This window comes from Pan troglodytes, chromosome X, assembly GCF_028858775.2.
Source record: "Pan troglodytes isolate AG18354 chromosome X, NHGRI_mPanTro3-v2.0_pri, whole genome shotgun sequence".
In the NCBI taxonomy this organism is placed as follows: Eukaryota; Metazoa; Chordata; class Mammalia; order Primates; family Hominidae; genus Pan; species Pan troglodytes.
In genome coordinates, this window is record NC_072421.2 from 68,231,076 (window position 1) to 68,246,531 (window position 15,456).

General features: G+C 50.5%; 1 protein-coding gene and 1 non-coding gene across 5 annotated transcripts in view; both read left to right on the forward strand.

Moving 5' to 3' along the window:
* Nucleotides 1-8,038: 8,038 nt before the first annotated feature.
* The window catches only part of DLG3 (discs large MAGUK scaffold protein 3), a 60,654-nt gene continuing 53,236 nt past the window's right edge, over nt 8,039-15,456 (forward strand). For 2 of the 4 annotated variants that reach the window (XM_016943699.4, XM_016943700.4), the window contains exons 1-7: nt 8,365-8,775; nt 12,130-12,180; nt 12,576-12,700; nt 12,907-13,076; nt 13,386-13,522; nt 13,856-14,000; nt 15,088-15,247. In XM_016943699.4, coding sequence (XP_016799188.3) covers nt 8,419-8,775; nt 12,130-12,180; nt 12,576-12,700; nt 12,907-13,076; nt 13,386-13,522; nt 13,856-14,000; nt 15,088-15,247 — 1,145 coding nt within the window. In that variant the 5' untranslated portion in view covers nt 8,365-8,418. Of the gene's footprint in view, nt 8,776-12,129; nt 12,181-12,575; nt 12,701-12,906; nt 13,077-13,385; nt 13,523-13,855; nt 14,001-15,087; nt 15,248-15,456 lie in introns of all 4 variants that reach the window. The other 2 variants (XM_016943701.4, XM_016943698.3) reach the window with 2 other exon arrangements.
* LOC112207277 (U4 spliceosomal RNA) lies at nt 14,096-14,239 on the forward strand. Its single transcript, XR_002941710.1, has one exon. It is a non-coding gene; the product is annotated as a U4 spliceosomal RNA (small nuclear RNA).

A 15,456-nucleotide genomic window follows, 5' to 3' on the forward strand; every position in this document is an offset into this window, starting at 1 on the left:
AGGGTGGGAGGAAGGGAGGAAGGAACCTGTTATAGGGGATAGGGCAAAAAAGGGGGTAAGGAAGGGGCCTGAGGAGGGTAGTTTGACCCTCTCCATTCAGTCGAGGCTTATCAATGCTTATTTTTCAATCAGAGCAGTTCAGAGGTTGAAAGGAGTCTAGCAATCTCTATTGACAAACTGTTAAGCATATAAAAGACTAGGCTCCTGGGTTACCAGCCTAGCCTAGATTTGGTCATTAAGGAAGATATTCATTCATTCATATGACCATAATTAACACTAACCCACTATGTACCACGTGGTGTGCTAAGTGTCCTACATTTAACCCTCACAAGAACACTGTGATTATTTCCTTTTCACAGATTACAATACCAAGTCTCAGAGAGGTTAAGTAATGTCCAAACTCACAAAAATAGTGACTGGATTGGGTCTGATTGAGCAATCACTGTGTGCCAAGTCTAGGAGTACAGAAAACAATACATTTCTTTTTTCTGTCTAATGAACGCCCAGTCGCCCTTTGGGACAAAACTGAAAATATCATCTCCTTTGTGAAACTTTTCTTAAGTCCCCTTCCCCGCAACAAGCAGAACTGATAACTTGCTTTTCTGTACACCCTCCTGAAATACCACTTTTCACAGGTGTGGTAATGATCTGCTTCCATATTTCCATTTCTTTCACTTTGAGCACCTTGGTGGCAGGGCCTGTGTTCATCTCCAATTGGACATCTAACAAACATCCCAAACTCAACATGTTCGTTTCTGAACAGCTGACCTTTTCCCCCAAAAATGACCCCTCCTAAAACTGTCCTCATCTCAGTTGATGGCAATTTCACATTTCCAGTTGTCCTGGCAAAAAATTCTTGGAACCACACCTTGTATCCAATCTGTCAGCAAATCCTGTCAGCTCTCCCTTCAAAATACACCCAGAATCCAACCACTTATCATCTCTGGTGCTACCACGCTGGTCCAAGGCACAGCCACCTCTCAGCTGGATCACTTCAGCAGCTGCCTGACTAGTCTCACTGCTTCCACCCTCGCCCCTGTGGCCTATTCTCTGCAAAGAAGCTATACCAATCCTGCTAAACCCAAGTCACGTCATGCCAGTTCTCTGCACGAAACCCTCCAATGGCACTCCATCTCTCTGAGAGGAAAGCCAAAATCTTTACAGTGGTCTACAAGGTCCTACACAATCTAGTCCCTTATTCAATCTCTGATCTTGTCTCCTGGCATTCTCCCCTCCCTTACTCTGTTAAAGCCACTTGATTCTCCTTGCTGTTCCTTGAGCAAGTCGGATGCACTCCTTACCAGGACCTTTGCACTCCTTACCAGGACCTTTGCACTGGCTTCCCCCTGCATGGCTCACTTCCTCACCTCCCTCAATTCTTTGCTGAAATGCCACGTTCTCAGTGAAGCCTACCCTGACCAACCTATTTAAGATTCCCTCTATTTTAATTTCCAGTTTACAGTAAATACAGGGTACAATAGTCCTCCTTTATCCATGGGGAATATGTTCCAAGACCCCCAGTGGATGCCTGAAACAGCAGATAGTACCAAACCCTATATATACTATATTTTTCTGAAGTGATAACCAAGATGGCTACTAAGTGACTTATAGGTGGGTAGTGTATGCAGTGTGGATACACTGGACAAAGGGATGATTCACATCCTGGGCAGGATGGAGCAGGACAGCACAAGATTTCATTACATAACGGCATACTATTTAAAACTTATAAATTGTTTATTTCCGGAACTTTCCATTTAATATTTTCAGACTGCAGTTGACCATGGGTAACTGAAACTATGGCAAGTTAAAACCATGAATAAGAGGGAGAGTACTGTATAAAGGAACGAGATAAATGACACCATGAGGAAAAAGACAAATCCAAAACAATTGACTGGCACTCTTCAAAAACTCAATGTAGTTAATTTTTTAAAAAAGATGGAAGACTTCCAGTTATGGACCCAGTTAGAATAGACACACTTCTCCCTATTCCTCACACTAAGTACAGCTAAAACTCTGGACATTATATATAAGACAAACATAAGAAGACTATGAAAGAAGAGGAAGGGGGCAGACTAACTAGGAACCCCAGTGACCTGAACTCGAGGTGATGAGTTCCCTGGGTTTTCTCATTGTATCAAATATTCCAGACCAGGTACTGGAGAAGCCAGCAGCCTGGAAATGCCAATGGGCACAGACAAAAAAAATGCAAACACCAGTAACTGGCCTATTGTCTCTAGCCATAAGACCAGGAAATGGAGTTTAGCCAGACAGAAAACTCTTAGACAATAACCACCACTGCAACCACACACCACAGGAAAAAAAAAAACAAAAAAAAAACAAAAAAAAACTGCAGCTGCACCCAAGCCAGCAAAGGCCAAGTAGATAACCCAGATTTTCACTCTGGCCAGGCTCCCCCGTACTCTCTGGGGTAGTGTCAGAGAAGGCTGAGTAGAGAGCCTAAACTTCCATCCCTGAGGGGTAACAAGAACCCCTTCCTGTTGGGTGGTGTCAGTGTCAGAGAAGCCTGGTGGTGAGTCAGGACTTTGACCACAACATATCATTTGATGAGGCCATTAGCCTCCCTCTCCTCCCCTCCCAAAATCTCTCCACCTCCTGACTGTGGTGTTAGTGGAAGCCCACCTGGGGAACAGTAAAAAGGCACTTCTGCCCCTTCCAGCTAGAGAGGCATCAGTGGAGGCATAGTAGGGAGCTGGAATTTTTACCCCTGCACAGTAGAAAGGAGAAGCCTCCACCACACATACCAACCAAGACCAAGGAGGGAAATTGAACTTGAACCTCTACCCGGCAGTAACCAGGCAGTGGCCCTTTCCTCTGATGAAAATCGTGTCAGAAGAAGCCTACCAGAAACAAAAGATGTAAATGAAATCCAGAGTCTCATACTATAATATCCAAAAATTCCCAGGATGCAATAAAAATCACTCTATATCTAAGCCCAGCACCTATAGTCCCAGTTATTCAGGAGGCTGAGTTGGGAGAATCACTTGAGCCCAGGAGTTCAAGATCAGCTTGGGCAACATAGTGAGACCCTGTGTCTTTTTTTTTTTTTTTTTTTTTTTTGAGACGGAGTCTTGCTCTGTCGCCCAGGCTGGAGTCAGTGGCGCGATATTGGCTCACCGCAACCTCCGCCTCCCGGGTTCAAGCGATTCTCCTGCCTCAGCCTGCTGAGTAGCTGGGACTACAGGCACCCGCCACCATGCCCAGGCAATTTTTGTATTTTTAGTAGAGACAGGGTTTCACCATATTGACTAGGCTAGTCTCGAACTCCTGACCTTGTGATCCACCCGCCTCGGCCTCCCAAAGTGCTGGGATTACAGGTGTGAGCCACTGCGCCCAGCCGACCCTGTGTCTTAAAAAAAAAAAAAAAAATTCACTCATTATACCAAGAACCAGGAGACCCTCAATTTGAATGAGAAAGAGAAAGATTTCAACTACCTGACAAAGATTCTAAAGTGGCCAACATTAAAAAAAAATGCTTCTATGAGCAATCTATGAGCAATTACAAACAAGGTTAAAATGAATTTAAAAAATAGCAAGTCTTGGCAAAGAAATGAGATATAATGAAGAATCAAATAAAATTTTAGAACAAACTATAATAACCAAACTAAAAAACTCAGTAGATGAGCTCAAAAGGAGGATGGAGAGGACAGAGGAAAGAATCAGTGAACATAAAGATAGAGCATTAGAAATTACCCAATCTGAACAACAGTGAGAAAATAATAGACTTAAAAAATAAATGAACAGAGCTGGGCACAGTGGCTCACGCCTGTAATCCCAGCACTTTGGGAGGCTGAGGTGGGCAGATCACTTGAGCCCAGGAGTTCAAGACCAGCTTGGGCAACATGGCGAAACCCTGTCTCTATTAAAAATACAAAAATTAGCTGGATGTGGTGATGCACACCTGTAGTCCCAGCTACTCAGGAGGCTGAGGTGGGAGGATCACCTGAGCTTGGGAGATCGGGGCTGCAGTAAGCTGTGATTGTGCCACTACATTCTAGCTTGGGTGACAAAATGAAACACAGTCTCAAAGAAAAAAAAAATGAACAGAGCCTCAGGGATGCTTGGGACTATAACGAAGGACTTAACATTCACATAATTGGAGATGTGGAAGAAGAGAAAGAGCATGGGGCTAAAAAAAATTACTCAAGAAATAATGGCTGAAAATTTGGCAAAAGACATAAATGAACAGGTTCAAGAGGTTGAACAAACCCCAAATAGGATAAACTCAAATTCACCCCAAGGCACATCATAATCAAACTTCTGAAAACTGAAGATGGGAAACTTGAAAGCAGCAAGAGAGAAACAACACCTTACCTACATAGGAAAAGGAATTCAAATGTGGCCAGGTACAGTGGCTAACACCTGTAATTCCAATACTTTGGGAGGCCAAGATGGGAGGATAACCCAAGGCCAGGAGTTTGAGACCAGCCTGGGCAACATAATGAGACCTCGTCTCTACTAAAAATAAAAAAATTAACCAGGAGTGGTGTGCGCCTATAGTCCCACCTACTGAGGAGCCTGCTTGGGAGACTGAGGCAGGAGGATCACTTTGAGGCCAGGAGTTTCAAGGCTGCAGTGAACTATGGTCACACCACTGCACTCCAGCATGCTATATCTGGTGAAAATATCCTTCAGGAATGAGGGGGAAATCAAGACATTCTCAGACAAAGGAAAGCTAAGAGAATTTGTTGCCAGCAGACAAAGAATGGCTAAAGGAAGTTATCAAAACTTACAGATGAATAATGGAACCATTTACATGTAATGAAACTTACATGTAAATGGTTCAGAAAAAGGGATAGATAGATAGATAGATAGATAGATAGATAGATAGAGCAATAACTGGGCATGGTGGCACACACCTGTGGTCCCAGCCACTTGTGAGGCTGAGGTGGGAGGATTGCTTGAGCCCGGGAGTTTGAGGTTGCAGTGAGCCATGATCACGCCACTGCACTCTAACCTGAGTGAGTGAGCAAGACCTACTCTTTAAAAAATATAGATAGATGGATAGATACATAGATACATAGACAGAGCAAATATAACAATCAAAACAAGTCAAATTGTCGACTTGATAAGGAAGACATACAGTGGTGTCCATTGTACTATTCTTCCAATATTTTTGTATGTTTGTAAATTTTCATTTTTAAAACTGTTGGAGAGGATATGTGGAGGATAGATATATGATAAAGCAAGCATAGCAAAATGTTAATGAGAATCCTAGGCAGTGGGTAATTGGGTGTTCACTGTAAAATTCTTTGAATTTTTCTGTATGTTTGAAAACTTTCATATTAAACTGTGGGGGCAAAAAACTTGAAAAAAAAATCACAACTTGGTATCCTCCCCTACCATTCCCAATCCATCTTACTGTGCTCTACTTTTTATTTTTTCCATGGCACTTATCACCATATACACAGCAGGTGTATATGCTGAATAATGTTGTTTTCTTCAACATCATTTTGTTTTAACATTGATGAGGGGGAAAAAAAAACAACTAAAACGATTCCTGGCCAGAGCCACTGTCTGTGTGGAGTTTGCACACTCTCCCCATGTATGTGTGGGTTTTCTCCGGGTATTCCAGGGTACTGCGCTTCCTCCCACATCCCAGTGCACGTTAGGTGAATTGGCGTGTCTAAATTGTCCCAGTGTGAGTGAGTGTGGGTGTGTATGTGAGCGCACCCTGTGATGGAATGGCATCCTGTCCAGGATTGGTTCCTGCCCTGTACCCTGAGCTGCTGTGATAGGCTGTGGCCACCCTTGACCCTGAACTGAAATAAGCAGATTGAAAAATGAATGAATGGATGGATGGATGGATGGATGGATGGATGGATGGATACAAAGTATTGTAAAATAAAAATTTGTCAAGTAGTTGATAATCATACAAATGCACAATAAACTATGAGGTAAGAAAGTGCTCATCGAGCTCACCATATTCGTGATTGTTTGCTTTTGAACTGCATGGTGGTAGGGAGGTACTCCTTACAATTTTCACTTTGCATACATTTATTCCTTGATTCAACCCACCACCACTTCCACTGCTGTCACTCACTGGTTCACCAAAGGTTAGGTAATTATTTACTTGTTTTCATTAATCTTTCTATATGTATGCATAGCTCATATTTATTTCAATGTTCAATATCAGAAGTGTTTTGGGTCTTTATGTGGAAGCTGGGTGATGTTTTGTGACCAGAAATATGCTGTAGGAACTTAGCTCTTGTTTATATTAATTAGCCTGTGGTAAAATTGGTTTTGTTATACGTTGTTTCACTTAGTCCCAGTTGCCAAGGACCTACCAATGATGTTAAATGAGGACCTACTGTACTACATAATTCACTTATTTATTGTGTTTATTTTTGTCTGTGTCCTCTCACTAGGAGGTAAGCTCCTCAAGGGCAGGGATTTGTTCTGTTTGTTCTGTTTTATTTTGTTTCCTGCTATATCCCCAAATCCTACAACAGTGTCTGGCACACAGCAAGTGTTCCACACATATTTGTTGAATTAAGAATGAATCTCTGAGGGCCGGGCACAGTGGATCACACCTGCAATCCCAGCACTTTGGGAGGCCAAGGTGGGTGGATCACTTGACGTCGGGAGTTCGAGACCAGCCTGGCCAACGTGATGAAACCCCATCTCTACTAAGAAAATACAAAAATTAGCCGGGCGTGGTGGCAGGAGCCTGTAGTCCTAGCTACTAGGGAGACTGAGGCAGGAGAATCATTTGAACCTGGGAAGCTGAGGTTGCAGTGAGCTGAGATCACGCCACTGCACTCCAGCCTGGGTGACAGAATGAGACTCCATCTCAAAAAAAAAAAAAAAAAAAAAAAGAACCTCTGTATCCCTAATACCTAGGTCAAGGTCTTGCACAGAGTAGGTGCTCAATGAATATTTGCTGAATTGAACTGAGATGTAAATTCTGCAGGAGAACTTAGAATAGACCTGTTGTACTAGAGTGGTTCACAGCGTGGACTCTGGAGTCAAATAATCAGGATTTGCATCCTGATTCTGTCACTTCCAGCTGTGTTACCTAGCTGTGTTAACATCTTTGAGCCTCAATTTCTCATTGGTAAAATGAAGATAATAATAGCATCAGCTTGGTAGGATTTGGGTTTACATGTTATGCAATTAGGACTTTGTAAAGACCCAATAATTGGTAGCTAAAAACAAAACAAGAACTGCAAAAAAGATAGTCTTTCTTGTATGTCATCCTTCCTCCATTCCCCCGACAAGCTGAGCCAGGAGAGGGTAAGGAGATGTCCTTGGACAAGTATTCCTAAGCTCTATTCCAGACCCATAGAAGGGTTTCTCTCTCTTCAAATCCCTTCTTACCTTTTCACCTGTCCTGGACTTTCATCTTGATATCCTGAAGTTCCTTCCCCCATCATAACCATGCAGGGGTGGAGTGGAGGAGATAGGGGTTTGTGGGCCAGGGACAAGGACTTAGAGCTTTCTGTTAATCCCTTTTCTAGGGTTGAGTTCTTTACTGGTGATGGTAGAAGGTCAAGTGTGAGGTCACAGTAATTTCAGGGCCTAGAGACTGAGAGAACAATAGTCTTGTGTAGGAGGCATTGACAGGACAGCGGGCCTCATATGCTGCCTTCTTCTTTGGTCCCCTGTAAGAGAAAGCACCTCCCTCACCCTGCTCCAACGTCCTTTCTGTCCATCCTGCTACCTCGTCTTTACTTCTGGTGGCCCCAGCTCAGAGCAAGCCTGGGGACCCATTGAGCATCTCCCTGCAACTCCCTCTTGGAAGTGGGGTGGGGTGGAGTGGGCAGAGGACAGGCTAAAACTGGCGATATAAGGGCACAAGATCGGGTGCCTGAGCTTTCTGGCGGCCCACGTCCTCTGCCCCCGCCCTTAGGGCCAACAGTTCCCTAGAGATTGGGGGAGCTGGGGCTGAGCCTGGGGGCGCCGCTGCCTCTGTTCCTTTAAGTAGCCGCTGTTTAGCATTCCTGCCGCCGCCGCTGCCGCTGCCGCTGCCTGCCTCTGCGCGCTGATTGGCTGGAATCAACTGAGAAGGGAGCCAGGGAGAGATGCTCTTGACTCCACTCAGATCCATCCTGGGGACCAGAGCAGAAGCGGTCCTCACAGCACCCATTCTCTGCTTGAGCTCCCGCTTCTTCTTTGCCGCTGGGCCTCGGCCCAGAAGCCACGACGGGCGACACGGAGCCGCCAGTGCTGGAGGGGGAGCCGTGGGTGCGGGGCAGCGTGGGGGCCGAGGCCCCGGGACGCCCGCCCGGCCCCAGGCCCCGCTCAGCCCGGGCGCCCCCACGGGTGCCCCCCCCTTCTTGGTCCGAGCAGTGTGAGTGTGCCCGGGAGCCCGGCGGCGGCGGCGGCGGCGGTGGCGGCGGTGGCGGCGGCGTGGAATCCGGCGTGGGCTGGGGGGTCCGAGCCGCGGGGGGCAGTGCCATGCACAAGCACCAGCACTGCTGTAAGTGCCCTGAGTGCTATGAGGTGACCCGCCTGGCCGCCCTGCGGCGCCTCGAGCCTCCGGGCTACGGGGACTGGCAAGTCCCCGACCCTTACGGGCCAGGTGGGGGCAACGGCGCCAGCGCGGGTTATGGGGGCTACAGCTCGCAGACCTTGCCCTCGCAGGCGGGGGCCACCCCCACCCCTCGCACCAAGGCCAAGCTCATCCCCACCGGCCGGGATGTGGGGCCGGTGCCTCCTAAGCCAGTCCCGGGCAAGAGCACCCCCAAACTCAACGGCAGCGGACCCAGCTGGTGGCCAGAGTGCACCTGTACCAACCGGGACTGGTATGAGCAGGTATGGACCAGCGGAGGGGGGAGCGGTGGGGCAACCCAGAAGGGCTGGAGAGTGGGGGCCTAGAGGCCTGGGATGCAGTAGGGGTCGCTGGGGCTCCAAGCCTGTGGACCCCGAGCCCTAGCATTGCAGCTGGGCAAAGAGAGGCGGTGGGAAATGTGTGGTTCCCTGTGTGTGTCTGTTTGGGGGTCTCCATTAGAAGACTGGGAGGAGCCGTGTGTCAGGGGGTAAGGGCATGGCGGAGGGGCACATTTTCCTGTGTGGGGGAATTGGGTTTGTCTCAGTGTGGGGGTTTGGCAATGTCTCTGTGTCTGGCAGGGGGCGGGAGGTTCTGCGGGGGCTGTGTGTGGTGTGTCTCCACCGGAGGGGAGGAGGGGGCATGGTGCTCTGCGTAGGGGGGACATATGTGTGTGTATGTATGTTGGGGTGTGTGGAGGAAGGCAATGGAGCTGCCGTGAATCCGTGTGGAGGAGCCCATGTGCCCGGCTCGCTGAGCTTCATCCCTCGATGCCATGAGTCCCTCTCCGTCCCAGTCCCTTTGTGTGTGAATGTGCACATGGATGTGTGGAGATGTCACTCTGAATGTGGAGAGGTCTCTGTAGAGGAGGCTGCAGGGATGGCTGTGTTTGTGTGTGTGGCTACATGTATATGTGTGTGAGCATGTGGCTGCAAGAGTGTGCACGCGTGTGCCTGGTGTGTGTGTGTGAGTGTGTGTGTGTTTGTATGTGTTGTCTCTGGTGAGAGGCGCTTGACAGGCAAGGGAGGGGAGAGGAAGGAGGCGAGAGACACGTCCCAAGCAAGGCTGAGAGGCTGCTGAGAAGGACGGACTCTTTTGTCCAAGCAGCTCTGTAGTGTGTGTGCCGGGGTGGGGTGGCGGGGGGCGGGGGGAGATTTGAAGGAACTGAAGCAAGCTTCCTCGCTCTAGAGCAGGCATGGTGCCTGGAGCCGGCAAGGGGCAGCTGCCCTGGTGCAGGGACTGGCCCCAGTGGGGCATGTCCCCCTTGGGTACCTCCAGATGTGAGAGGGCTTAGCCCCCCAGCCCTGACTTGGCACAGCTTGGGAGCCCCTGGGTGCTGGGCACAACTCCGGCTTCCACTCCCAGCCTAAACTGCCAGCTTAGAAAATGGAAGGAGCATCTGTGGGAGAAGCAGCAAAATGGAGGCTGGGCTGGCAGAGCCAGGTCCCTGGCACGCAAGGCGGAGGGCCTGTCTGGTTATCCGGCTCTGCAGCTCCTAGGGTGGGGAGAGAGGAAGAGGAGGCTTTGCTGTCGACGGCAGGTGATGACTTCCCCAAGCTGGTGACCGTTCTGGCTGCCTCTGTCCTCTGGGGATAGGATGTGCTCTCACTCAGAGGCAAAGGTGGGGACTTCCTGGGAAGAAGAGCCCTCAGTTCTGGCCTTCTGTCTGTCCACACTTACTGCTTTCCCACATCCCTTGCCTTGGCCTCTTGCCCTTTCCAGCGAGTCCCTCTCTCTCCTTTGCCCCCTCTCTGTCCTGGAGGCCTTTCTCTTGCAAACACCCTCTTATGCTTGTCCTGCCCGCCTGGGAGACAGGTGGCAATCCCAGGCTGGGCCAGTTGGCCAAGGTTTCTTTGCCAGGGCTGATCCCTGGATGGCTCCTGGCCCTGAGAACAAGGTCCCTGAGTAGGGGTGGGGGCTAGAGCGTGGACCACTGGGAACGGAAAGCCTCTGGGTACCACTCGGGCTGGGCTTGAGGCATGGCTTGTCACATGTGGGCACACATGGTACACCAAATGCACACAAGAGCCACATGGGTGTCCCTTTGCTTATGTGTCTGTTGCATGGTACTTAAGGCAGCTGTGTTGGTTTCGGGTCTCTAAGGAGCCTTCAGTTCTTCTTCCTGGGGTCACAGACCAGGGTAAGGCTGTAGCTGGAGTCCTCCCACCAACTCCCACAGCTGCAGAGCCAGCCCAGAAATGGTGGAGGCATGATGAGCTAGTCCTCTCTCCCTCTCCTCCTCTCTGCTTCTTGAAGCCAAAGCTGTGTGGGGTGGAGGTGGGACGGGGGAAGCACAGCAGGACATGTGGAGGAGCCCCCACCCTGGTTTCTAGCTCCCCGCTTCTGAGGAGGAGGCTAGAGGTCAGGGAAGGGACAACATAGCCAGAGAAAGGTGGGGGAGGGGTGCCAGGGTACCTGGGGAGACAGGCAAGAGGGCTTCTCCATTCTTGGAGGTGAAAGTGGGAGCCAGCAGGCAGGTGCTGCTTGTATGTCCAGAATCACATTTTCACTTGACAAATGGATACACACATGTCCTGTCTGGGAGGCCATCTCTGTGGGTTGGCCAAATCACCCCTGTGTTTCTGACCCCTTCCCTTGCCTCTTCTTGCATGGCTACTACATATTGAAAACCACGGACTCTGCTGCCAATCAACCTGTGGGTCACCAACTTCTCCCTCATGGGGAATCTTGTCTACCCTGCTCCAGTCCCACCCTTGGCTTTGTCTCTGACTCCTGACCAGATCCCACCCTCGCCCTTTCTGCTGGGAAACACAAAGGGCTCAGAATCAAAAATCCTTTGGTAGAAAATGGATTAGGACTTTGACTCCTTCTGCCTATTTGAGGAATTGGGTTCCTGGAATCCAAGAAAGAGGTATAGAGTGAAGACTCACGAGGTGCTCCAAAGTGGGGCAACTGTCCTTTTTCCCATGAGCTCTGCTGGGGTACGGGGATGAGTGACCAAAACATCAGTGGCCTTAAGAGCTTACTGTAATCAAAAGAACACCTGGATATCCCATTGCTCTGTCACTAATTCCCAGTGTGCCCTTAGGCACATCCCATGTCTTCTCTGGGCCTCCGTGTCACCTACTGTCACATAAAGGGGATAGGACAAGATGATGTCTGCTGTCCTTCCAGTTCGGACACAGTGGGAGTCTATGATCCCCCAGTCAGGGAGAACTGTGGTTCAGAAGGGGAAGGGTTATCTGTCTAGGCCACTGGGTATCCCCTATGGACACTGGGTGTGGCATGGTTTGCCTGCCATGCTCCATCTCTGCCATCCCCCTTAGGCCAGGCCTGTACCCCTCCTAGTGAACCCTGAGGCACTGAAGCACAGCCTCTCGGTGAGTGCACCACTGGCTGGCTCAGTCTCAGACAATTGATCTGGGCTAAATGAGCAGCTGGGTTTGGGCTGATATGGTTGGAAGCAAAGCAGGGGTTGGCGGAGTGAGTGAGGAGCGGCCTCTTCCAGGTCAGCCTGTCCTCATCTGTGGCCAAGAGGTGACCTGGGGTGCACTTGGGCTCTTCTACTCTGTGGGAGTAGGGGAGGAGGCAGGTTGACTAAGGGGCAGATGGCTGGAAGGGCAGGGGGCACTAAGGGAACTGCCTGTGTCTCCCCCTAGGTGAATGGCAGTGATGGCATGTTCAAATATGAGGAAATCGTACTTGAGAGGGTGAGTCGGCCAGTGGGGAAAAGCGGAAAGGGAAGGAGAGGGTTGGAGCCAGGATAAGGGAGACCCCTGAATCATGGTTTCAAGACCCATGGGGGGACCTGCATTTAGAGGATGGTGAAACAGCGGCCCTCAGAGGCCGCTTCACTGCATCAATCAATCAACCCACTAACAAATATTAATTGACCTTGCTCACTGAGGCCTGGGGAATTGGGGAGGGGATGGGTTTCCCAAAATGATCAGCAGAGGCTGGGTGTCTGACAAATGTGCCCAGCCTGCCATGGCCCCTTCTGAGGCCTGGAGAACTAGCTCTGGGATATAAGGGGAGATGAGGTACCCAGAACTCTCCTTTGTGCCCTCAGAGTGAACAGACTGTGCCTTTCCACCCACTTCTGCAGGGCAACTCTGGCCTGGGCTTCAGTATCGCAGGTGGCATCGACAATCCCCATGTCCCTGATGACCCTGGCATCTTTATTACCAAGATTATCCCTGGTGGAGCAGCTGCCATGGATGGGAGGCTGGGGTGAGATGGCCTGGAAGCAGGGTTGTGGGTGGCAGGGACAGGATCGAGATGAGGGGAGGAAAGCCTGCCTGGCAGGATGACCCTTCCATTAGATCTGAGGGCGGGGTGGGAGGGCAGAGGAGGGGAGGACAGAGAAGTGGGAGGAAGCAGGAGAGGGGGTGGAGGGGTGGGGGCACAGTGTCATGCCTCTCGGGCTTCCCCCACAGGGTGAATGACTGTGTGCTGCGGGTGAATGAGGTGGACGTGTCGGAGGTGGTACACAGCCGGGCGGTGGAGGCGCTGAAGGAGGCAGGCCCTGTGGTGCGATTGGTGGTGCGGAGGCGACAGCCTCCACCCGAGACCATCATGGAGGTCAACCTGCTCAAAGGGCCCAAAGGTGCGGCCCTCCAGGTTCCTGTGCTCCAGCCAGAGCCTTAGGCCCCAGATCCCATCTTGCCCCATAGGGAATTGGAAGGGAATGGCCTTACTCCTTGCCTGACTCCCCCTGTTCCAACTCACAGCCTACTTTTTTGACCTCAGGCCTCACCCTTACTCATCTCAGGATGGCAGCTTAGCGTTTGGATCCCCCGGGGGGAGCTCCTGTGGGGCCAGTGGGTTGGCTGGGGGAGGGGGTTTGGATTTGGGATCGACAACACTTTAACCTCTCCTTGTGGCCCTCTCCCACCTCCTGCTGGCTCCCGCTCAGGCCTGGGTTTCAGCATTGCTGGGGGTATTGGCAACCAGCACATCCCAGGAGACAACAGCATCTACATCACCAAGATCATTGAGGGGGGTGCTGCTCAGAAGGATGGACGCCTACAGATTGGGGACCGGCTGCTGGCGGTGAGACAGACTTCATGGGGATGCCCAAATGGTAGGGTAGGGAGGAGGAGCTCCAGTACCCCTTACTCCGCCTAAACCTCACTCAGGGATGAGGCATCATGGGGGAATTTCAAGAGTTATCATCTGTGTTGTGTTTGCCCAGATACAAAGGCCCTAATTCTTTCTGTGGCCAGGGTCTTGCCCTATCCCCTACCTCCTGCCTCTGCTCCTCACAGCACTATACTTGGGCCTCTGTTAGCATGCTGTTGAATTTCACTGAAAAGGCATCCCTCGAGTTCCCTGGAGAAGCCTCTCCTTCTTCCAAGTCCCAGCCTGAGGCCTCTCCTCTTCTAGGTGAACAACACCAATCTGCAGGATGTGAGGCACGAGGAAGCTGTGGCCTCACTGAAGAACACATCTGATATGGTGTATTTGAAGGTGGCCAAGCCAGGCAGCCTCCACCTCAACGACATGTACGCTCCCCCTGACTACGCCAGCAGTACGTACTCATCAGCCCCTGTCCCTGGTCTAAAGCTCTGTCCCCTGGTTTCTGGAGGGGAAGAAGTTCATACCCTTTGTTAAGAGAGGGCAAGCAGCTTTGCTCAGTGGTGGCACTGTAGCAGCCAATAAGGTTTATCTGAGGCGCCATTATTGCTAATTGAAAACTTTGCTCAGTACCCCATCGTGAAGACTTGCCATAGAGTCAGCATTGGCAATTTTTGACAATTTCTATGGAGAGTGAATTTTAAAAAGAGGAGAGAGAGAAGCCGCAGAGGATAGTGCACAGAACTGAGTCCAGATCCCAGTTCTGTCTTTGTTTTTTTGTTTGTTTGTTTGTTTGAGACGGAGTCTTGCTCTGTCGCCAGGCTGGAGTGCAGTGGCACGATGTCAGCTCACTGCGAACTCCACCTCCTGGGTTCAAGCAATTCTCCTGCCTCAGCCTCCTGAGTAGCTGGGATTACAGGTGCCTGCCACCATGCCTGGCTAATTTTTTGTATTTTTAGTAGAGACGGGGTTTCTCCATGTTGGCAAGGATGGTCTCAATCTCCTGACCTCGTGATCCACCCACCTCGGCCTCCCAAAGTGCTGGGATTACAGGCTTGAGCCACCGCGCCCGGCCCCCAGCTCTGTCCCTTAGAGCTGGGTGCCCTTAGACAAGTCCCTTTCACCTGTTTTTTGTTTCCTCTTTGGCAAAAGGGAGCTAATGATGTATGTGCTGCCTTCCTCATAGGACTGCTGCAAGGATCAAATGAGATCATGGATGAGAAAGCCCTTGGAAAACTGTATTAGGCTATAGAGATGTGAGGGATTATTATTAGTCACACCTCTAGTCATGCCTTTCTTTGTAGACTGCCTTGACTTCAGCTCTTTCTAAGACTCACAGGAGTGAGCCAAGGATTTAGAAAGGGACTGCGGAGGAGGAACCCTGGGTGGCGGGTGGATGGAGTGGGGAGGTGCGGCCTGAGGAATCAGCATCCCTTGGTCTCTTTTGCATCTGAAGTGGGGTGTGGGGGAAAGTCCTTGAGGAGTTTGGGGTACCTCCCTGGACCAGTCTCTGAACTTTTCTCTCCCTTTCTTGATTCCAGCTTTTACTGCCTTGGCTGACAACCACATAAGCCATAATTCCAGCCTGGGTTATCTCGGGGCTGTGGAGAGCAAGGTCAGCTACCCTGCTCCTCCTCAGGTTCCCCCCACCCGCTACTCTCCTATTCCCAGGCACATGCTGGCTGAGGAGGACTTCACCAGGTAAGACCCCGCCCCCAACATCCCATTCAATCTACCCAGAAATTGGGGAGGGGAGGAATCCGTTTCTGGCCGGCCACAGGCTCCTTGTAGTATGGCAAAGAAGAGGATAAGGCCCTCATCACTCCCGGCTTTGGGGTCCGAGGCCCTCTCTCAGGCCTTGGGGACCTAGAGAGGGACAGAAGTGGCTGCAGGGACAAGCTCTACCATCA